The 25,132-nt window shown below is 45.8% G+C and overlaps 1 protein-coding gene across 1 annotated transcript in view; it reads left to right on the forward strand.

The window, feature by feature from the left end:
• LOC134984783 (zinc finger protein ZFP2-like) overlaps nt 1–13,441 on the forward strand; it is a 72,214-nt gene extending 58,773 nt beyond the window's left edge. The window contains exon 9 of the mRNA XM_063950276.1: nt 13,220–13,441. Coding sequence (XP_063806346.1) covers nt 13,220–13,441 — 222 coding nt within the window. The remainder of the gene's footprint in view (nt 1–13,219) is intronic.
• The last annotated feature ends 11,691 nt before the right edge of the window (nt 13,442–25,132 follow it).

The raw sequence follows: 25,132 nt of genomic DNA on the forward strand, positions 1-25,132 counted from the left end.
AAAGCAGCTTTCCGGGAAAAAAAAATTTCTGACAGGCTCCGGCGGCCGTGCACTTTTAAAGTAGGAGACAGGGTGTGGTTGTCGACTCGCAATATCAAACTTCGACAAACCTCAGCCAGATTGGGTCCTAGATTTATTGGACCATTTCTCATTATCAAAAAAGTCAATCCAGTTGCGTTCCGGTTACAGTTACCAAAAACTTTACGGATCGGAAATACCTTCCATTGCTCTTTGCTCAAACCATATGTTTCTTCTAGCAGATTTCCTCGTAAAAAATCTCAGGGGAGATCACCAGTTAATGTACAGGGTCAGCAGGAGTTCTTGGTTGAGAAGGTTCTCGATTCCAAGTTGTCCCGGGGTCGGCTTTATTTTTTGGTGCATTGGAGAGGTTATGGTCCAGAGGAAAGGTCGTGGGTCCTAGATGAGGACCTTCATGCCCCAAGGCTCAAAAGGGCGTTTTTTCAAGAATTTCCTCAGAAACCCGGATTTAGGGGTTCCTTGACCCCTCCTCAAGGGGGGGGGTACTGTTAGGCGCCGGGGTCCGCTCGGCCGTGCGGCCCAGCGCCTAGCAACCAGGGACGCCGGGCGCGTTCAGCCGCCGGCTCCCTGGCAACGCTAAGACGCCGGGCGCACGGAGCCGCTCAGACCCTAGCAACAGGGACGCCACGGTCAGGCCGCGTTCCCTGTTGCTGGGTCTTAATTAAATCAGTGCTTGTGTGTTCTGGCCGTGCAGCATGCAGCTGCACGGCATCATTATGTAATTACCCTGTCTGGATCAGGATTGGAGGGCTCTCAAATATAAGCACTCCCAGGACTTCTCACAGACGCCGGTGATAGCTTCCTGTTTGCATGTGTCTGCTGCAGAGAGTTCCCAGTCCCGGTCTATTCGGTTGTTCCTGTTCTCAGAGATCCTGTACTCGGAAGTTACCATCTGTTCCTGGAGTCTGACCGAGCACCTTTAACATCTGGTGGTGTTCGTGAGTCGCGGCGCAGCCGTGTGTTGCGGCTTGTCCGCTACTGTTTATTATTTTGCTTTATTGTGTTCTGGAGCTTTTGCGGAGGATTCCGCTTCCACAAGATCCACTCTGGTGTCCGGCGGTGCTGGATAGGAGTGTCGGATCAGTGGATCTTTGGTTGTCCTTTTCCCTGGCGGCTAGTCCGCACATACCTTTTGATTTCGTTAGTTAGCTTGTAACCCCTGGCCTGGTTGCTTAGTCAGAGGGCCCCTTGTTATCACCCTGTCTCGGATTTCCCCTTGTCTCCCATTAAGACCTGCGGGGGCATCGGGGTTGGGCAGACATAATCCGCCCTTCGAACGCGGCTGCCATGGGCTCAAGCAACCATAGTCTCGCAGGGGATTTCTGATAACACGGGCGAGACAACGGAGTTAGGGCGCCAGGGGTTACTAGGCTCTCCAGCTCCCACAACCAACATATTTTTCCTGTACTCAGATCCCTGCCATAAGATCTCCTTCGGTCTGGAGTACAGGAATCATAACAGCGGGGGCTTCAGGACAACGACTACTCCCAAAATAGAAACTCGTTAAATATACAGTATTACCGAGGTGTGCACTAGGCATATGTGAAACATGAAAAATAAAGCATACACATATATGAGTATATATATTGGCATAAGAGCGTACAGACAAACCTCAAGTTATCAAGTCGGGTTTCAAATAGGCTTTAGTGTCTGTACACTGTTATCCATCTGCCTAAACAAAAACAACAAGAGATAAAAGGGAAAAAAGAGAATACAAACAAAAACAAAAACCAATCACATTGGTGAACAACACATTGCACTATAAAGAAAGAGAAAAACTCAATGTATAACATATTCAGCAAGCAAATTTACATCCACTCGGGATGAGGCATCTCATTCAAGGAGGCTTCGAAAGTCGTGGGCCAGGAGTGGATCCCCGCAACCGCGGGGTGCGAACTTGCTGCCACGCGTCATCTGGAGGGAGTACAACAGGCAATTCCGGAAGGTGGTGAAAGGCGTCCCAGTCAGGAGTCGGGACCGGGGTGATACCCAGAATCGTGAAGAAAGCCTGTAAGTCCGAAGGTCTAGAAAGACTCGCAATTTTGCCGCCATGAGAGACCTGGAGGGAGAATGGAAAGCCCCATCTGTATTTCAGCTCGAGCTTCCTGAGGGAGTCTGTAAGAGGTTTCAAGGCGCGACGTTGTTGTAAGGTTGACCAGGCAAGGTCAGGGAATATCTGAATCTTGTCGCCTTGAAATTCAATGCTGTCTAATTGACGGGCCGACCTCATTATATCCTCTTTTTGGGCGTAATAGTGGAGCCTACAAATCACGTCCCGTGGTCTGTCGGATGGGAAGCCTCGAGGACGAAGGGCTCTGTGTGCTCTATCGAATATAATGTCTTTGTTCGGATCCAGGTCAATAAGTTCCCCAAATATCTTAGATAATGCGTCTACCAGGTCTGTTTGCTGGACACTCTCCGGCAGGCCCCTGACTCTAATATTATTTCGCCAGCCGCGATTATCCATGTCCTCAATGCGTGACTTTAAGAAGGAGATATCGTCCCGTTGGTGAAATAGCACTTCCCGAAATTTAGTCAAAGAGTCCACAGTAGACGATTCATGGCGTTCCAGGACATCAACTCGAGTCGCAATTTGAGACATATCTTGTCGGAGCGCTGTCACTTCCTGAGTGATGGTGGATAGTAGATGAGTCTCCAATGCTGAGAAGTCTTGTTTCGTAGGAAGTGATCGTACATGAGACAATATTTCACTTATCTCCGCAGATAGGGAGAGGGCCTGTGAGGGCTCTGGAGTCCCAGGGGAGGCCATGTCGTCCACCGGGTCGTGTACACTCGAGAAGGTCGGGACGTTAGAATGAGCAGAGGGGGTCGAGGTTGGAGAAGTTAGGAACTTACGGAGATCTGATGAACGTCGGTTCGCGGGGGGTGGGATCTCGTCCGGCTTAGTCTTGGCCTTCTTTTTTTTCTTTATCCCTTTCACCATGAGATCGGTCTATAGATAAAGTAGTGTAGAATTACACTTTCACATTTCCTCAGTATTATGTAGCATGAGGGCCGTCGTCGTGCAAGAACCCCCCTCGTGGTCTAAGGGTAGCATCAGGCAGGCATGCTCGAGGCTAAGGGCCCATTCTTTCACTTGTAGTGGTGGTGCTTCTGATATAGCCCGATCGGGGTGTATTTACAGTACCCCAGGCCACTGGGTATGGAGACAGCCAGCAAATATATAGAATTATTAAATGGATGGATGGGTGGGGGGAGTACTGTGATTGTTTTTATAATATTTTGTATTGTGTAATGAGAGCAAGCCTATATGGCCCAGCTTTGTGGGTCCCCCCTCTTTCTTTTATGCACAGTGCTGCAGCTGCAGTGAAGGCAAGTTACAGTACCTTTCACTGAACTAAAGATGGCCGTCGGGCGTCTTCCTCTGTCGTCCCGTCTGACGAGCCGCCGGGTCCTCGCCGCGGTGGGAGCCGAGAGCAGGTAGGAAACCACTAGCCGCGGCAAGCGGCCGGCGGCAGGAGAGTTTTTGAAGCTCCGTTAGGTGCTCACGGCCCGAGCAGCGGGTCCCGGAGCCGTCCACGGCCTATTGCTCAAATTGAGGCCCCGGCTTCATCCAACCCTGCAGGCCGCAATCCGCGGGAGCAGTTAAAACTGCTCCCCGATTCCGCGGTACCTCAGGGGTCTCAGCCGGGGGGCACCAGGAGGGCAGCAGTTGAAGTTGAAGTGGGGCGGCCTAGGAGGCGCAGACACAAGAAGAAAAGACAATTTAGGCTTTGGGTCTAAGGAGCTCACTTCAATCACGTCTGCCTCCTTCAGACCCCAGACCACGCCCCCCTGTTGAGTCTTTTTATGTGTCTGTGTATTATCTTATTTCCAGATAATTGTTGCTATGGTGACAGAAACAATTTCCTGTTAATGTGTCACTTGTAGTGTTACTTTTGTGTCCAGTGGGTAGGCTCGGAAATGTTATCCTTTTCCTCACAACCCCAGTTGCTGGAGAAAATGAAGAAGGAGCTGTTGACGGGTCACGTTTAACTTGAGTTGACAATTTTCTCACCAGCAGGTCTTTCCACCTCTGCAGACTTGTGTCCGGAAAGAGAGATACAATGTAGGCTTTAAACCTAGGATTGAGCATGGTGGCCAAAATGTAGTGCTCTGATTTCAACAGATTGACCACCCTTGAATCCTGGCAAAGCGAATGAAGGGCTCCATCCACAAGTATTTCCAGGGAAGACGTTAAGTCTGAGGGACTATGCACAGGCCCAAGTGATAATTGTTTTATGATCCTTCTATGTATGAACCAAGCGATAGAGGGAATAATCCAAAACTTTTAATACCAAAGATTAGCTAATCTGGTTGGAGGTGCGCCATTAAGCAAATTGCAATGACTGGTTAGGGGGTTTAGAAAAAAACGCTAGTGGGCTTATATCTAAAGAAGCCTTAATGTGTGGCGCACTCTTTTTTCTTTATGTTTCATGAATAAATTAAAACATAACTTTATTTTTATTTATGAAAGATTTTTCAATAGACATGACATAAGGCAATTGATTGTCAGCCTGGAAAGACAAAAAATTAATGAAAGATATAAAATAATTTATATACCAGCACTACCTATGTATGGGTATATGGGTAGAGCAATAACTGATATAAGCAACTGAAATATAAAAGGGATTTAAACACAGGTTTTATTTATCAAATTTATGAGATCCTTTCACAACTGGAGCACTTAGGTTGTATGCAGTAGTAACGCTCTGCAGAGAGCACTTAGGTTGTATGCAGTAGTAACCCTCTGCAGGGAGCACTTAGGTTGTATGCAGTAGTAATGCTCTGCAGGGAGCACTTTGGTTGTATGCAGTAGTAACACTCTGCAGGGAGCAGCTTTAATAGAGTTTTTTTCTGAGATCACAATCCCGTTGTGAAAGGATCTCATAAATCTGATAAATAAAACCTGTGTTTAAATCCCTTTTATATTTCACTTGCTTATATCAATTATTGCTCTACCCATATACCCATACATAGGTAGTGCTGGTATATAAATTATTTTATATCTTTCATTAATTCTTTGTCTTTCCCGGCTGACAATCAATTGCCTTATGTCATGCCTATTGAAAAATCTATCTTAAATAAAAATAATAAAAGTTAGGTTTTCATTTATTCATGAAACAAAAATAGTGCGCCACACATTAAGGCTTCTTTAAATATAAACCCTCCATCCATAAGTCCCACATACTTAATGGAATCGCTCCATCTTAGCTCCTCCTTCAATTTCTCCAGCTGATTCGCAAAAGCCTGATGAGGGGAATGACCTGACTCAAGCTGGCAGAGTCTGAACTGACTTCACGTGTGGCAAGTTTGAATGGTTTGAGAAACTTGCAAAACACAGAAATCATTCTCCATTGCGCTTGAGTCAGGTGTATTCCCCCTCCTTTGCCTGTATCATAGGTGGATGTGTTGGTTTGAATGGCCTTTTGCTGCTCCTCCATCCTCTGAAGCATATAGAGTGTTGAATTCCCCCTCTTGCTTCAGCTGATGGCAGGGCATGTTCAGGAGTGTTTTCTGGTGCTCCAGTCTTCAGCACGTGGTGGCTGAATGTCGAAAGTGGCCCGCAATTTTTCGGGCCACCGACAGCATCTCCTACACGCCCCTGTCATTTTAAAAAAAATTCTGCACCACCAAATTAATTGTATGTGCAAAACATGGGACGTGCTGGAATTTGTCCAGATGTAATGCACGCACAATATTGGCGGCGTTGTCAGATATCACAAATCCCCAGGAGAGTCTAAGTGGGGTAAGCCATTGTGCGATGATGTCCCTCTGTTTCCGTAAGAGGTTGTCGGTGGTGTGCCTCTTATGGAAACCGGTGATGCATAGCATAGCCTGCCTAGGAACGAGTTGGCGTTTGTGAGATGATGCTGCTGGTGCCGCCGCTGTTGTTGCTGCGGGAGGCAATACATCTACTCAGTGGGCTGTCACAGTCATGTAGTTCTTAGTCTGCCCTAGTACACATGTCCGTGGTTAAGTGGACATTAGGTACAACTTCATTTTTCAGGACACTGAGGACACTTTTCTTAATGTCCCTGTACAGTCCAGGAATCGCTTGCCTAGTGAAGTGGAATCTAGACGGAATTTGGTATCGGGGACACAGAATGTCCATCAGCTGTCTAAATCCCACTGCACTAATGGAAGATACCGGACGCACGTCTACCACCAGCATAGTTGTTATGGCCTCAGTTATCCGCTTTACAACAGGGTGACTGCTGTCATATTTCATCTTCCTCACAAAGGACTGTGGACAGTCAATTGCTTAGTTGAAGTAGTACAAGTGGTCTTCTGACTTCCCCTCTGGGATGACGATCGACTCCCAAAAGCAACAACAGCTGCGGCGGCAGCAGCAGTAGGTGTACCACTCAAGGATCCCCCAGAGGAATCCCAGATCGGAGAGGACTCGTCAGTCATGCCAGTGACATGGCCTGCAGGACTACTGATGTTCCTGACTGAGGAGGAAATTGACATTGAGGAAGTTGGTGGTGTGGCTTGCAGGAGCTTGGGTACAACAGGAAGAAGGGATTTAGGTGTCAGTGGACTGCTTACGCTATTACCCAAAGTTTCTGAACTTGACAATGACTTCGGATGAATGCGCTGCAGGTGACGTATAAGGGAGGATGTTCCTAGGTGGTGAACATCCTTACCCCGACTTATTACAGATTGACAAAGGCAACACATGGCTTGACACCTGTTGTCCACATTTGTGGAGAAATAATTCCACACCGAAGAGGTGGCTTTCTTGTATTTTTCCCAGGCATGTCAATGTGCTTTCTCATCCCATGGACAACAACTGTCTCCACTGGTGCCTTATTCAAACCAACCACATCTCCATCAGAATCCTCATGGTCAACTTCCTCCTCAGCGCCAGCTACACCAATATCCTGCTCATCCTGGTGTACATCTACAGTGACATCCTCAATCTCAATATCAGCAACTGGACTGGTGGTGCTCCTCCCAGCACTTGCAGGGGGCGTGCAAATGGTGGTAGTATCCTCTTTCCATACAGTCTTGGGAAGGTCAGGCCTAGACATCGCAACCGCGGACACACTTGGACTCTCCTTGGGTATTTGCGATATCTCTGAACGCACAGATGTGTTTTCCTGTGCTTTAACAAGCTTAATTTTATTCGAGAGGCTGGAGGGCTTCCATCCTCATGAGAAACTGAGCCACCAGTCATGAACATAGGCCAAGGCCTTAGCCTTACCTTGCCACTTCGTGTCGTGAATGGCATATTGCATATTTTGCCAATTTTACGTTTCTCGTCAGATATTTTTTTTTATTCTTCTGATTATTAATTTTTGCTTCTTGGATTTTACACGCCATCTATAACATTGGGCCTCTGCCTTAGCAGATTAAGTTGATAGAATGAAATCGGCAATGTCATGACTGGTGGCAGCAGCAGGAGCTTCAGCACTAGGAACTGCAAGTGGTTCCTGATCTTGCACAATTTTTTCCTCCAAATTGTTCTCCATTTCACAGGACAGCACCCTTTATTATTACAGCACACAGAACAGTGCCCCTTTATTTTCACAGCACCCTTGTATACTTACAGCATAGAAAGGCAGTGTAATGTTATTTGACCAGCAACACCCCTATATTTTACAGCATACAGAAGTGTGCTTTTAATTTTACCAACTGCACCCCTGAATTTTTATGACATACAGGACCAGTGTAATGTTATTTGAACATCAACACCCCTACATTTTACATTATACAGGAGCAGTGTGCTTTTAATTTTTAACTACACCCCTGAATTTTTACAACATACAGGACCGGTGTATTGTTATTTGAACAGCAACACCCCTATATTTTACAGCATACAGCAGTGTGCTTTTAATTTTTAACAACTGCACCCCTGAAGTTTACCAACATACATAGCCAGCAGCACCCCTATATTTTACAGCATACAGCAGTGGGATTTTAATTTTTAACAACTGTACCGCTTAATTTTATAGCATACAGGGCCAGTGTAATGTTATTTGAACAGCAGCACCCCTATATTTTCCAGCATACAGGAGGACAGTGCCCTTACACCCTGTGCAACACAGTGACAGCCAGGACAGCAACAGCCATGTACAGCTGCAGCACATGAAACACCAGTGACAGCCAGGACAGCACTCCTAATACAGCACAGGTACACCACAGTGTTAGGCGCGGCAGCTCCTGCTCCCCGCATGGCGCCTGGTTACGCCAGGATGCTGTGCGCACTAAGCCGCTGGACCCTTGGCAACGGGGACTTCACAGGCGGGCCGCGTTCCCCGTTGCCATATAATTAATTATCACCTGTCAGTGTGTGGTTGTGCAGCAGGACAGCTGCACGACATTATCAAATTAGGTTCTCTGCAGTGATTGGTGCAGATACCTGTTATATTCTCCCTCAGTGCCTTACACAGACGCTGGTGATAGCTTCCTGTGAGCTGTTCCTGCTCTGGAGAATTCCCTGTTCGGTGTTCTGTGATCTGGTCTACCTGGTTCCAGTGGTCCTGTGTCCTGGTGTTCAGAAGTCTGTCGTTGGAGTCCTTCCAGTCCTCCAGTCAGTAGAAACCAGTGTCTGTGATGTTGGGGTTCTCGTGTACCTGCGGTAGTTCCCCCCGGTGTTGTGAGTAGCGGCCGTAGTATTTTCGTTATGCTTGTTGCAGGTGCTTTTGCGGATGTTTTCCGCCCTAGCTGTCCTCCCCGGTACACGAAGGTGCCGCGTAGGGTGTGGACAGTTACCTTTCTTCTCTTTTTCCATTGGCGGCCGTGCCACACATACATTTTGTTTGAGTTCTGTAGTAGCTCCTAGCTCTGTCTTTTATTTAGTTAGAGGTCCCCTTGTTCTCACCCCTTCTCAGTTTACGCCTTGTCTCCAATTAAGACCTTAAGACCGGGGGGCATCGGAGGTGGGCAGACTTAATCCGCCCTTCAAACACGGCTGCCGCGGGCCCAAGAAAACATAGTCTCGCATGCGTAGACTGACCACGCTGGTGGAACAACGGAGTTAGGGTCCTAGGGGTTGCTGCTGAACTTCCCTCTTAGTACAGCATCACGTTCCTGTGCCCGGGACTTACCCACTCAGAATCTTACGTTCAGAGCACAGAGAACGTAACATTATCACCGGACCAAAAACCAAACAAAAAACAAACTAAATCTTATACTCAAACCAGGGTGTCATTGAAATTCTGTCCTCATGAATCCGGCAGTACTAGGACAGAATTCCAGCCAGCTTTTAGCCAATCAGATTCAGGAATTCACTCAGATGGTGCAGGATCTTACCCTTCGGGTGAGGTCACAGGAAGATCTTTTACGAGCCTCCCCGGGTATGATTCCTGAGCCTAAGATGCACCTTCCTGACCGCTTTTTGGGTAACCGAAAAGATTTCTTTAACTTTAAAGAAGGCTGTAAACTTTATTTTAGTTTAAGGCCCCTGTTCTCAGGTACAGAGTCTCAGCAGGTGGGCATTGTGATGTCTCTGCTTCAAGGCGATCCACAAACCTGGGCTTTTGGGTTGAAATCTGATGAGGCAGCCTTGCTAACAGTAGATGCCTTCTTTAAGTCAGTGGGTCTTATGTATGATGACCCAGATAGGGAAGCGTAGGCCGAGAGCCACCTACGTGCACTTAAACAAGGTAAAAATCCCGCTGAGGCGTATTTTACAGAGTTTCGCCATTGGTCGAACGACTGTGGCTGGAATGATCCTGCCCTATGCAGTCAGTTTCGCCTCAGTCTGTCGGAAGTAATCAAGGATAGTCTCATTCAGTACCCAGTTCTGGAGACTTTAGATAAGCTCATGGAGCTTGCTATCAAGATTGATCACCGTCTCCGAGAGCGGAGGGCTGAAAGAGGGGCTAATTTCAGGTCTAGGCCATGTGTGCCTGCTCTCCCTGAAGACGTGGAGGAACCCATGCAAGTGGGTCTCTCCCGGCTGTCCCCAGAAGAGAAAGCCAGAAGGCTAAATTCTGGGCTCTGCATATATTGTAGTGGCAAGGGACATGTTGCGCGTAACTGCCCAAATAAACAGGGAAACGCTCTGACCAAGTGAATTGTGAGGGGGTTCACTTGGGTCTGCAGTTAATCTCAAATGATTCCTTGTTAGTTCCTGTAAAAATGTCTTCAGGAAATCTCAGTTAATTTGTTTCAGCCTTCACTGATAGTGGAGCTGCCGGGAAACTTTATGGATCGTGCTTGGGCTCAGGCTCTAGGGGTTCCACAGCTTCAATTGGACTAGACGGTGTTCCACTTTCTAATGGGGTAATAACCCATCGAACCCCCCCAGTACAATTGACAGTAGGGGCATTACATTCCAAAAAAATTTGTTTTTCCTCACCCATTGTCCGGCTGTGCCTGTCGTCTTAGGTCACCCCTGGCTTGCCCTTCCTAATCCCACCATAGATTGGCGGTCTGGGGAAATTTCCCAGTGGGGTTCCTTCTGTGTTAAAGGATGTATGTCTCGTCCAGTCCGGGTCGCGGCTGTCACTCCGGAACTCATACCTTCAGCATATCAGGATTTTGCTGATGTTTTCTCTAAGGGTAACGCTAATATCCTGCCGCCCCACCGGTCATATGACTGCACCATTGACCTTGTCCCTGGAGCCACTCTGCCAAAAGGGAGACTTTATGCACTATCTGGGCCCGAGACTAAGGCCATGGATGATTATGTGCAGGAAAGCCTGAAGAAGGGGTTTATTAGACCCTCGAAATCTCCATTAAGTGCAGGGTTTTTCTTGTTGAAAGGCCATGCATAGACTATCGGGCCTTGAATAAGATTAAAAACACCTACCCCTTGCCGTTGATTTCGGTGTTGTTTGATCAGCTCCGCACTGCGGTTATTTTCTCTAAAATCAATCTCAGAGGAGCCTACAACCTCATCCGAATAAGGTCTGGGGATTAGTGGAAGACAGCTTTCAGTACAAAGTCCGGACATTACGAATATCTTGTGATGTCGTTCGGTCTGTCTAACGCTCCTGCTGTGTTTCAGGATCTTATCAGCTCCAGTTCTCAGACACCCCAACCCTGATCTTCCCTTTGTTGTCGAGGTGGACGCCTCAGAGGTTGGAGTGGGAGCCATTCTTTCTCAGTAAGACCCCAAGTCTCTGGTGTTACACCCTTGTGCTTTCATGTCCAGGAAATTATCCTCCGCAGGATCCAACTATGATGTTGGTAATCGAGAGTTGCTGCCAGTCAAATGGGCTTTTGAGGAGTGGAGGCATTGGCTTGAAGGAGCTAAGCATATCATTACTGTGTTCACTGACCACAAGAATCTACAGTATATTGACTCAGCAAAGCGGCTAAATGCTCGGCAGGCGCGTTGGGTGCTGTTTTCTACATGATTCAAGTTCTTCATCACCTACAGGCCCGGGTCTAAGAACACCAAGGCCGATGCCCTGTCTCGTTGTTTTCTTCTGCTCACAATAACCACTTTTCCGCAACTCCCATTGTTTCAACATCCGGGCCGGCCTCACACAGGATTTGTTCACACAGCTCGTCCAGGTTCAACAGCGGGCTCCCAGTGATACTCCTGTTGATCGTCTCTTCGTTCCTGAGTTCTTGAGAGGCAGTGTCCTCGCAGAGTTTCATAATAGTAAGGTTGCTGGCCATCCAGGTATTGCTAAAACCTTGGAGTTAATCTCTTGCTCGGTGTGGTGGCCTAATCTTTCTAAGGATGTTAGGGAATTTGTCCTTTCCTGTCAAGATTGTGCTAAGCACAAAGTATCCCGATCCTTGTCAGTCGGTCAACTCATGCCTCTTGCAATTCCACTCAGGCCATGGTCACACATTTCTATGGATTTCGTGGTGGATCTTCCTCTTTCATCCAGGTTCCAGGTGATTTGGGTAGTTGTAGACTGTTTTAGCAAAATGGCCCACTTCACTGCTCTTCCCCGATTACCCTCCGCTCAAGTTTTGGCAGTTCTGTTCCTCTGCCATGTCTTCAGGCTCCATGGTTTACCTGTGGATATAGTCTCAGACCGGGGACCACAGTTTTTTGGCCGTATTTGGAATCGTTTTTGTGCCTCGTTAAACATAAACTCTGTTTAACATCTGGATACCATCCACAGTGTAACGGGCAGACTGAACGTGTGAATCAGTCACTGAAACAATATTTACGTCTTTATACTGCCAAACTTCAGAACGATTGGTCAGATTTTCTTCCTCTGGCCGAGTTTGCCTACAATAACTCTTGCCATTCATCCACCAAAGAGTCTCCATTCTTTTCGGTCCTGGGCTTTCACCCTAGAGCCAATTCCTTTACTCCTCATTATCCAGCTTCTTGTTTGACCTTAACCTCCCGTCTCAGAGTTATTTGGAAGAAGGTACACCTTGCTCTTAAGATAGCTGCTTCCCGAATTCGGACTTCCGGTTCCGGCTGCGATGCACTAGCAGCGTGTGGAGAGAGCTCCGCTGCCGCCCGCTGGGAAAACACTTTTAAAAGGTTGTAAAACCTCCATTACGGCCCGGTCTTCTCCCCCACGCCACTGGTGGAAGCCCCCTGCCCACCATGGACCGCTATTTAGCCCCGCTATGCTCTCGAAAATAGAGCAAAAGCGGGAAAAGGAAAAGCGATGCCTGGAACTTAAAATGGCACTGGAAGCGGCGGTACCGGCGGCGGCTTCCCCCTCCTCCTCCTCCTCTTCAGAAACACTGACAGCGGAGGCTGTGATGCCTGCAGCAACTATTGAATCTGCTCCAACTGCGCGGACCGCAGATCGTGTACTTTTTACACCTGCAGTACCTGTTACATATGATGACATGGTGGGGGTGATACGTAAGGCTATGGAGCCCCTAATTAAAGCCCAGACAGAAGATATAAATAAACAATTGACTCAGCTTACGCACTGTGATATGGCCCATGTTACCCGCTCTCACCGCCAGATCTGGAACAAGCTAGATGATTTTAAAAAGAAGTCGCGCAGGTCGAATTTACGGGTGGTGGGGCTCCCTGAAACCCTTCGGGGTGTGGCACTGTATACCTTTCTCCGTATCACCCTCCCAGAACTATTGAATATCACTGATTCTTGTCGGGACATGGTTACAGAGAGAGCACACAGAGTGGGTGCCCAGAAAAGTTATGAGGGAGCCAGACCCAGAGTGGTGTTGTTTAAATGCCTTAATTTCCTGCACAAGGAAGAAATTTGGAAAAGCATCCCGAAAAATCCGGAATCTCATGTGTGAATCACATAAAGTTTTATTTTTTCAGGATTATTCGGTGGTACTCTCGAAAGCACGGAAAGCGTTTTCCCCAATATGCTCTAAGCTGGTACAACTCGGCAGGAAATTCTCACTATTATACCCTGCAAGGCTCTGTATTTACTCAGGCACCTCCTTTACAGATTTCTTCTCGGCAGATGACGCGGATGCTTTCTTAAATGAGGAGGAAGATTCTGTACGACCACATGGAGATGCATCTGTGGACATATGACCTCTCATAATTAAGCTCCTCTGCTAATTGGAGTGCTTTCCTTATATTATTACATGGGTTTATTGTGACTGCTTGCTTAGATCTAATCCTCTATTGCCAGTTTTGCTTTATACTGCTACCTTTAGACCTTGTATTTAAGAGATCTGGGAAATCTACAGACTTTCTTCTTGTATTATGTGCGGTAATGGACTGTTGTACCTTGCTGCATGTGGGTCTTTATTGCTGAAACCATTTATTTTTGAGAGGGCAGGCCGTACTGGTCTATTTCTTACTACCTGGCGGGGTAGGTGAGGAGCTTCTCCTCCTTCCTTATGGTTATGTTATTACTTCCTTCGTTTAACCCTGGAAGTTATTTAATTATGTTAAGAATGTTCTTCTTGACTGTTATTTTTCTGACTTGTAATTTCGTTGTCTCGCTGCTAGACGGGCGGCAACGATTACTTCTTCTATGGTTTCGCTGCGATACGTGGATTATTAATTCCACGTCTCCTTTTCTCTGCTTTTCAATTCTCTTTTTCTCTTTCTCCTCTCTCCCTTCCCCAAATACTGATTTGTCACAATGGAGTATTGTGTACCAATGTTTAGTCGTGTATCTGATATCTGCTGCTTATATATTATCATGCTCACCTGTATCCACCTTACTACAAACTGATAATTAGATGACTACGATTAAACTAGGGTTTTGGAATATTGGAGGGATCAACTCTCCACATAAAAGGTTTTGTTATACCTAAACAAATTGGAGATAGATGTGGTATATTTGCATGAAACCCATTTAAAAGAATCTGAGATGCTCAAACTGAATTCTCTGTCGTGGAAACTGATTGCATCCTCACCATATACACCCAAGGCTGGAGGTGTAGCTATATTAGTTATACAACATGTTAGGATGGAAATTAAGGAAACAATAGTGGATCCTGAGGGTAGATATGAGGTATGTAGAGTTCTTCTGGATAATAATGCCTATTGCCTATGCAATTTGTATGCCCCAAATACGAATGTGCAGCCCTCACGCCTTATTCAGACATTCCTATTATCGTAGGGGGTGACCTCAATGCGGTGTCCTCTTTGTTGCTAGATAGACAATTGCCCCAACGTCGGAAGGTCAAACTACCCAAAAAAGGTGTTCCCTGGTTTACAGGATCAATGAACTTGATAGATATATGGAGAATTCTTAATCCGACGGATAAGGTATATACGTGCCTCTCGGCGGCGCATAACACGCTATCTAGGATTGACTACTTGCTGCCTTCCATAACAATAATGCCCAATATAACGACAGTAGGTATTGAGCCCATCACAATATCCGATCATGCAGTAGTGTGGTTGGACATGACATTACAGAGAGATAGGGGTCCTTTCCAATATTGGAGATTCCCATCGTCAATGGCATTATCTCTTGATTTTAGAGGAATGCTTATTGAGGCCTGGGACTCTTACTTGGCTAATAATGATAGTACTTTAATAGAATCACCACAGTTATTCAGGCAGGCTTCTAAAACAGTCTTACGAGGTGAAATTATTTCCTATACCTCTAAAGTTTATAAAACATTGCAGAATGACTTTCTCCAAGCCCAGCAATCATTGACAGACAACTTTCAGGCTTATAAAACTTCCCCGACGGAAGAGAACAGGACAATTACTCAAAGGCGAGGGTGGAGTTTGAGAGTTTGTTTGCCAAAATGGAATCCCGTCATACTTTTAAAAAAAGACGCCAAATTCCAGGGTTTTTACAATAAATCAGGGAAACTCCTCTCCAGTTTACTGAGAGGACAAAGGTCACCTATGCTTGTACATCCTCTTAAGACTAGCACGGGTTTGGTTACAACAGATAGTGTTCAGATTTCCCAGATAATGCAAACATTTTACGCGGACTTATATTCAGAACCCCCACGGCCAAACCCAGATGCTAAATTATTTTGGGAGAACTTACCAGTCCCCCAGTTATCGGATGGACATAGGGATCAGCTGATCCTGGCCATCTCTGAGGCAGAGGTATCCAAGGCCATCGCGAACCTTAAAACCAGCAAAGCACCGGGCCCGGACGGCCTTACATCCGAATACTATAAATGACTGGCCCCTAGGCTGATCCCTCTACTTACTAAAGTGTTTAACAGTATCTTGACCACCGGGAATATGCCACTATACTTTAATTCGGCAGTGCTTAATGTCCTTCCCAAAGTGCAAAGAAACTTATCTGATCTGGGGTCGTATAGACCAATCTCCTTGCTCAACTTAGATTATAAACTTCGAACCAAAATATTAGCGGAAAGGCTTAAATCAGTATTACCCACTTTGATCCACTGTGATCAGACAGGCTTTATAGCGGGCAGATTCTCTGTGGTCAACTTCAGGAAAGTGTTAACAGCTATAGATATATCCCAGCGTGAGTGCCAAAGATTCCTGCAGTGATTTTGTCATTGGATGCGGAAAAAGCCTTTGACATGGTGCATTGGGAACACCTGTATGACACAATACAACGACTTGGCATCCCCATTTTATCAAAACATTGTATACCAACTCTAATACTCATGTTCTATGCAATGGTTACCTGTCACCAGCGTTCTCTATTTATCGGGGCACCAGACAGGGCTGCCGACTCTCACCCCTCCTGTTCGCGCTGGCCTTGGAGCCCCTAGCGATTGCCATCCGGCAGACACTTATACCAGGGTATCAGGATTAGGGAAGTGGATCTTCACATCTCATTGTTCGCAGATGACATGTTACTATTCGCCTCGAATCCTCATGAAACATTGCCTGTGGTATTTAGTTTGATTATTGACTTTGGTAAATTCTCGGGCTATAAAGTAAATATCAAAAATCTGAACTCATCCCTTTAAATGGAGAACCCACATATCTGGGTCCACTCCACAATCTAAGAGTAGCCACTACAGCAATAAAATACTTGGGTATTCAGATCCCTGTAAATATACATGACTTGTATAGACTCAACTACATCCCTACAATACTTGCCATGTCCAGAAAAATTCACACATGGAGATTTCTGCCGTTGTCAATGTTAGGACGGAACGCACTGATTAAACCGGTACTCTTCCCCCAGCTATCATATCTGATTCAGATGTAACCGATACGTCTGTTCAGAGCGGATGTCATATTCGTCCAGAAATGATTTAGTAAATGTATCTGGAAGGGAGGAAAGAGTAGTATTTCTAATGCGCATCTGAAATTACCACGTGCAATAGGGGGGATCGGCTTGCCAGATGTTCTGCCATTTTCACACTCTGTCCATTATCCATACATATTACAGAGAAGTGTGTACACATTGTATCCCTTGGATTGCGCTGTGATGGCTCCATTTTCCCCAGGGGCTTTACTGCATATGCCCGAATCTAAAATCCCCCTTACCGCCCGCAACCATTTGCTGTTCCGGGACACATACGCTTCCTGGAAGGCTCTAAACAAGAGATTAAATAGCAATCCTAAGTATTCTCATTTGTTACCCTTGTGGGGTAATCCTATGTTTCTGCCTGGATTGGGTGATGCGGTCTTTTACCGTCTACAACTAAAAGGTATTAAAAAGATAACAGACGTGTTCGGTCCAGGAGGGGTTATGCTTTCCTTTATAGGTGTACAGGAACGGTATGGCGTACATAGATCCTCTCTATACGCATACTTACAGATTAGGCATTATATTTTATCACTGTCAGTAGATATGACTAATTTGTCACGCTCAGACCCTTTGTTCTCTACACTGCAAGGAGCAGGGACTCGACCATACAAAACAAGACTGTTACATCATAAGCTGGTTGCTACGAATAATGTAAAAATACAAAGTCAGGTCGTGCTGTCATGGACACAGTTTATTCCCACTATAGGTGACTCAACAGGTATATTTGATCAGTCTGACAAGACGTTACGATTATTACAAGCTTCCTATTTACAGGAGGTACACATTAAAACAAGTTACAGAGCATACATCTTACAAGCTCAGAGGAAACATTTTGTTCCGGAAGAATCTGGAAGATGCTTGAAGTGTTCTCACTCTTCAGCTACATTCTTTCACAACTTCTGGGAGTGTGGAGTTATAAAGAAATTCTGGAACAAAATAGTTCAATATATTAAGTGTACTTATGGTATTAGAGCTTTACTATTAGCAGATTTGACACCTTGGAATCTGGACAAGACACATACACATTGTGACAAGAACACTGGAATAGTGTTTGAGGGCAGGTATGTTTGTCCCAGGTTCTTGTCTTATATGTATTAGAAAACTTCTAGGAAAATGTTTTGTTTTGTCAGAACCTTTTCAGTGTATTGGAAAAGCTGGATAAGGGCCCTGAAAGAGAGATAGGGCAAGTTCCAGACATTGGGCCCAGTTCGGGTCTTTTGCCTCACAGAGGGCTAATCAGGGCTTTCAGCTGTGTAAGAGCCTTTTAGGGCTGCTAGCTTGATTAGTGTAGAGAGATTGCCTGGGGAGAGACTGCAGAATCTCTGTGAAAGGAGCTTCCTTATACAAGTGAGCTATACAGTGTTTACTGGAGAACTCTGTGTTTTTGTTTAGTGATAGTTAGGAACGTCTTATGTTTAGTTAGTGCCGGACAGGCAAGGTATTTTCTTTTGATGTTTGTTTTGTTTTCTGTTCAATAAAACTGGTCGTGGCCAGTTACACCCCACACTGGACTTGTGTGATTCCTCAGCTGCTATTTACCCCACGAAACGGCACCTTGTTCCCTTACAGTGTTACAACTTGGTGGAGAATGCGAGCATGCCGCTCTGTGCATAAGTGAAAGCAGCAGCTTTATGAGGCCTGCAAAAAATGGTGGTTTATGCAGATACAGCCCAGTGTGAAGTTGCTGAGACTCACCCCGAGGGTTTGATATATGTCCTGGGCGAAAGCAGCTACAAAGCCGCCTGAAAAATCTGTCGACATGGAGGAACTGCTTAAAGCCCTGCTGCAAGCTACAGCGGCTCAGCAAGAGGCCAACAGACAGCAGCAGGTGGCAATGGAGGAAAATTGGAGACTACAGCAGGAGGCCAACAGACAGCAGCAGGTGGAAATGTAGGAAAATTGGAGGCAACAGCATCAGGACAGAGAGGCCTTAGCAGAAGTGGTGCAGAGACTTGCAGCTCGGGTTGGAGATATGGCCGTCAGTGCTCCGACCAGCTCTAGTTCTATACGGGCCAGTCACTTCCTGCAGAAAATGTCAGAGGCTGATGATGTGTAGGCCTACCTGACCACGTTTGAAAGGACTGCTGAGCGTGAGAACTGGCCGAAAGCACAGTGGGCCAGTCTGCTGGCACCGTTTTTGTCAGGTGAGCCCCAAAAAGCGTACTTTGATTTAAGCCCTGCTGAGGCTCGGGACTATGATAAACTAAAAAGACTGAGATCCTGACCCGCCTGGGAGTCACGCTGTCAGCACGAGCACAACGGCTGCACCATTGGGTGTACGCCATGGAGAAGCCTCCTCGCTCCCAGATGCACAACCTTATTCAGCTAACAAAAAAATGGCTACAGCCAGAGACATTAACTGGTCCCCAGATGGTTGAAAGAGTCGTCATGGACCGCTACTTGAGATCTTTGCCCAAGGTCCTGCGCAAGTGGGTGAGCCATGGAAACCCGGGTACTGCTGACCAATTAGTGGACATGGTAGAGAGGTATATGGCAGCAGAGGAATTACTGATGACCACCCAGCAACTCATAGATCCTCGACAGCGCCCTTCAGTAAAAACTGGTAAGACTGTTCCGTGGGAACACGTTGCTGGGCGGTTAAGAGAACGCAAGGCTGGAGAGACTGTAAACACTGGCCCTGGAGACAGGCCAATGGGGCTAGAACGGTCTATGCTGCCCAAACAGGTTGATAATCGTGTGGTTAAATGTTTTAGGTGTGGTATGCCAGGTCATGTTATTGCCAATTGCCCAGTCATGCAAGAACCCATGCAATGTGATGCTGCCTTTGAATGTCGCAGAATGTCTTTCTTTGCTAGGTTAGCCTGTATTGTGGTACCTTCACCTAAGTTGGAGAAACAAATGTGTGACATGTTATTAGAGGGTAACCGGGTGGAGGCCTTGCTAGATTCAGGAAGTTTAGTTACCCTCGTGAAAGCTGGGTTAGTGAACCCCTTAAAGGTCCAGCAAATACCTATTGGGGTAACGTGCATACATGGGGATACCCAACATTATGTCACTGCTGAAGTGAATATAGAAACTTGTTGTGGGTCAGCAATGGTTAAAGTAGGACTGGTCCCCACCTTGGTGCACAAGGCCATAATAGGGAGGGTTTTTCCTCATTTTGGGAAACTGTGGGAATCACGTTTATCAACAGATGTGAGAAGTAAAGAGCCAGTTGATAATACCGGTGTTTGTATGGATGTACGTGTGTCTTCGGATCTTTCTCACCCTTTGCCTTTTGCCAGTTTGGCTGGGGAAGTGACAGATGGGGAGTCCAGTGAGGACCCTCTTGCTGGGAACAATGACATAGTAGTTAGAAATGAAAGCGTGCCTGACCTGGAGGTAAGGAAGGATCTGTTTGCATCTGAACAGTTAAAGGATCCTACCTTGATAAAGGCTAGAGAGAATGTTAAGATTGTTAATGGGGAACCTGTGGTACCAGGTGACAGGGTTACATATCCCCACGTGGCCATCTATAATGAGCTCTTGTACCACATTGTCAAAAAAGGTGAGGATGTGGTGGAACAGCTCGTAGTTCCCCAGCCTTATCGGAGAACGGTACTAGATTTAGCTCATAGTCACGTTACCGCAGGACATTTAGGGGCAGAAAAAAACACTGAAGGAGTTTTACAAAGGTTCTTTTGGCCAGGGGTTTATAAAGAAGTGTCTGAATATTGTTCTTCCGGTCCTGAATGCCAGTATCATGCCCCTAGACCCCATTTCAGGAGCCCACTAGTTCCCATGCCTATTATAGAGGTCCCGTTTGACAGAATAGCCATGGATCTCATGGGGCCCTTGTTAAAGTCTGCTCAGGGCCATCAGTATATCCTGGTAATTATGGACTATGCTACTCGATATCCTGAGGCTGTCCCTTTACGCACTATCACAACGAAGGCGATAGCTAGGGAGCTGGTGCAGGTTTTCAGTAGAGTGGGAATACCAAAAGAAATTTTGACTGACCAAGGTACTCCATTTATGTCAAGGATCATGAAGAAATTGTGCAAAGTGTTTAAGGTCACTCACCTCAGGACGTCCATCTACCATCCCCAAACTGACGGGTTGGTGGAAAGGTTTAATAAAACATTAAAAAGTATGTTAAAAAAGGTTGTTGAGAGAGATGGGAAAAACTGGGATTGTTTGTTGCCCTACTTGTTAATGGCCATCATAGAAGTTCCTCAGTCCTCTACGGGGTTTTCTCCATTTGATTTGTTGTATGGTAGACACCCCAGAGGGCTGTTGGACATTGCCAAAGAGACGTGGGAAGGACAGCCCACTCCTTATAGAAGCATTATTGAACATGTAACACAAATGCAGGATAGGATTGCAGCCGTGGTACCTATTGTCAGAGAGCACATGGAACAGGCCCAAAGTGCTCAACAGAGAGTATATAACCGGAGTGCCAAGATACGGGAATTTGCTCCTGGAGACAGAGCTCTTGTTTTGGTACCCACTGTGGAAAGTAAATTCCTAGCTAAATGGCAGGGTCCATTTGAGATTAGGGAAAAAGTGAATGAGGTTAATTACAATGTATACCAGCCGGGAAAGAGAAAACCCGAACAAATTTACCATGTTAACTTAATCAAACCCTGGAAAGATAGGTTGTCTCTGTCAGCGGAGCCTTGCCCTTCTGTGTCTTCACCTCGGTTGCTTCCCGCAGTAAAGGGTCAGAGACAGTATCAGCTGGTCAGAACAATCAGGTTAAAGAATTTCTCATCCAAAATAGGGAGATATTTTCAGAGCTGCCTGGCCGAACGACCATAATAAAACATGACATTGTTACAGAACCAGGGGTCAGGGTTCATTTAAAGCCATATAGGATTCTTGAAGCTCAGTGAGAAGCTGTTTCTAAAGAAGTTAAAACCCTGTTAGAACTTGGAGTCATAGAGGAATCTAACAGTGAGTGGTCCAGTCCCATAGTTCTCATCCCGAAGCCCGACGGTAGCATACGCTTCTGTAATGACTTTCGTAAGTTAAATGAGGTGTCCACGTTTGACGCGTACCCCATGCCCTGTGTGGATGAGCTTATAGAAAGACTGGGGGAACAGCCAGGTTTCTCACCACGTTGGACCTGACCAAAGGTTACTGGCAAATACCTTTATCTGATTGCGCAAAAGAAAAAACAGCCTTTTTGGTTCCGGAGGGGCTGTAGCAGTATAAGATGTTACCCTTTGGGTTGCATGGGGCTCCAGCAACCTTTCAACGGGCGATGGACAAAATTTTGAGGCCCCATAGAAAATATGCAGCTGCCTATTTGGATGATGTGGTAATTCACAGTACAGACTGGGGGTCCCATTTGGTTAAAGTACAAGCAGTACTGGACTCAATCAGAGAGGCAGGGTTAACTGCTAACCCAAAGAAGTGCTGCCTCACAATGGAGGAGGTCAAATACTTGGGCTTCACCATAGGCAGAGGTCTAATTAGACCCCAATTGAATAAAATTGATGCTATTCAAAACTGGCCTCGTCCAGTGAATAAAAAACAGGTAAGGGCTTTTTTGGGAATAACTGGGTACTATAGACGGTTTATTCCCAATTTTGCGACCACAGCTGTGCCGTTGTCAGACCTTACCAAAGGGAAGCAGTCAAATATGGTTAAATGGAACCCTGATGCAGAAAAAGCGTTCAAAGCATTAAAAGTGGCTTTGTGTTCACAACCGGTATTGATAACACCAGATTTTTCAAAAGAATTTGTGGTACAGATGCCTCAGAGGTAGGGATAGGCGCTGTGCTGTCCCAAACCAGAGATGGGGACGAACACCCTATCAATTATTTGAGTAGGAAACTCAATCAGCATGAAAAAAGGTATGCCATTGTGGAAAAGGAGGCTTTGGCCATTAAGTGGGCACTAGATACCTTGAGATATTACCTCTTGGGTAGACAACTCAGACTAGTGACAGATCATGCCCCTTTAAAATGGATGTATGTAAATAGAGAGAAGAATGCTTGTGTAACTAGATGGTTTCTAGCATTGCAGGATTTTAAGCTTACTGTCGAACATAGACCGGGTACACAATTGGCCAACGCAGATGCATTGTCCTGCATCTTCTGTTTGGGGGCTACAAGTGTTCCGGCCCCTAGGTCGATACAGGGGAGGGGGATATGTGACAAGAACACTGGTATAGTGTTTGAGGGCAGGTATGTTTGTCCCAGGTTCTTGTCTTACATGTTTTAGAAAATGAAAACTTCTAGGAAAATGCTTTTGTTTTGTTAGAACCTTTTCAGATTGCTGGATAAGGGCCCTGAGAGAGAGATATGGCGAGTTCCAGACATTGGGCCCAGTTCGGGTCTTTGGCCTCACAGAGGGCTAATCAGGCTTTCAGCTGTGCAAGAGTCTTATAGGGCTTCTAGCCTGATTAATGTGTGCAGACTGCCTGGGAAGACTGCAGGATCTCTGTGAGAGAAACACGCTTCCTGATACAAGTGAGCTATACAGTGTTTGCGGGAGAACTCTGTGTTTTTTGTTTAGTGATAGTTAGGAACATCTTGTGTTTAGTTAGTGCCAGACAGGCAAGGTAGTTTCTTTTGGTGTTTGTTTTATTTTCTGTATAATAAAACTGGCTGGGGCCAGTTGTACCAGAAACTGGACTTGTGTGGTTCCTCAGCTGCTGCGTGCTGCCAGTTATCCCAGGAAACGGCACTTTGTACCCTTACAGTGTTACAAAATATATATTTTAAAGTTAGATCACCTTTAGAGTTCCATGAAGAGGAAGTTTTGGCAACTCCTCAGGAAGAAGGGGAACTGGATTGGGAATGGGAGGATTCCTCAAATTAGGAGGATGATTCTCACCCCAATTCAGGGGTGTCTCTATTGGTAGATTTAGTCCGGGAGACCTTGAATTTAAAGGAATCCAGTGTGCCAGTGGCCAGTTCAAATTCTTTCTTCAAACAGAAGAAGAAGCAGGTATCTGTGTTTCCAGGTTTCCCTCACTTTGGTGAAATTCTAGGTGAAGCACGGTTAACACCAGATTCAAAATGGAATATTCCAAAAAGGATCAAATATCTTTAGCCGTTTTTCCACTAGCCTTTGGAAAAATGCACGTATGGTGGATGCACCGATTGCTAGGTTGGTGAGGAATATAGTTATTTCAGCAGTTCAAGCTGTATTCAATCTGTAAATCTATTTGGACCTGAATTGGTATAGACTATTTCCCAGTTTACAGGTGGGAAGATTGTGGATTTACTGGTATCAAAACAAAAAAGTCCCAGGTTCAGTTCCTGTTGTCCCCAAGGCAGGGGAAGATTCCAGGCCTTTCAGGGTATGCCCAGAAGTTTCCATAGAAGTGCCTTCAGAGGGTGAGGGGCTCCCATCAGCCATTGTCCTGATGAAAAAGTCACTTTACAATCCACTTGACTATATAGGAACAGGGACCTGGCCTCTGGTGGGAGCTCCTTTACTTAGGTTCAGGGATACCTGGATGCAATCCAGCCCAGATCAATGTTTAAAGGCTCTGGTAACCAGGAGTTACAGGTTAGACCTAGAGGCTCTCGTTTCATAAAGGATCTTTTACACTCTCCTTCCAATAAGTCATTACAGAAGATCGTCCAGGTCGGGTTTCCTCACATAAGCCATCAATGTTTATAAGAACCTTTGTGAATATATTTAGGGTGATGTTGATAGGACAAATGGCAGGCAGGTACATTGGAAGTGTATGCCCTGAACACAGAATCTGAGAAACTTTCGGCTTTGCTGATTGACTGGCACGTGAAATTAAGCATCTCTTAAATTGATTGAGGCTAGGAAATCTTTTCTTCTGAAACCTGCAAGGATCAATTTTAATGTTTCAAAGCAGAACGGTTTCTTTCATGAACTAATTCAATTCCTTGAGGTCCAGAATTGTCCTGAAACCGTCTGTATTTTTTCTTTAAAAGAAATAAAAGCTTTTTGTTCTCTTTTTTTGAAAAACTGGCACTGGTTCCACAGCCTGGAAATCTGACAGGTGTCCTAAACTTTGTTTCAACACTGTCACCTGTAAAGGTAGGCTTGGCATTTTTGATTCTACAAATCCGTTTCCTCTTGGAATCTTCAAAAAAAAACCTCTATATGGTAACCGTTTGATACATTATTTAAAACCCAAATGTCTTCCACCTTTCTGCAAATTTCTGAAGCCTTGCTCCTACTGAAAGAGGGCAGTAGTAGTCATTGTCTGGCATTATTCTTTCTATATGCCCGACGAAAGGACTGCCTAGACACACATATTGTCTGCCAAGCCTAGAGGTCCAGGCTTCTTTAAACTATTGTCTGGATGATGAGGGTAGGGCAGTGGCTCTCAAACTGTGTGCCGTGGCACCCTGGGTGCCTCAGGACACTTGCAGGGGTGCCTCGGGTTGGTGGTCCATCACCAATTCAAATTATTTATGGCCATTGAAAAGGGTTACCTACCTATCTAATCGCTCCTTCAGTGCTCTCTTCTCTGAATCTACCTCCTCGTCGTTACCTCTTTCAGTTGGAGTACCGGAAGGCACAGTTTTGGGTGCTCTGCTTTTCTCCATCTATACCTCATCTCTTGGTAAACTCATCAGCTTTTAGATTTCAGTATCATCTGTACACAGATGATACTCAAA

This window comes from Pseudophryne corroboree (assembly GCF_028390025.1).
Source record: "Pseudophryne corroboree isolate aPseCor3 chromosome 3 unlocalized genomic scaffold, aPseCor3.hap2 SUPER_3_unloc_8, whole genome shotgun sequence".
NCBI classification, from domain to species: domain Eukaryota; kingdom Metazoa; phylum Chordata; class Amphibia; order Anura; family Myobatrachidae; genus Pseudophryne; species Pseudophryne corroboree.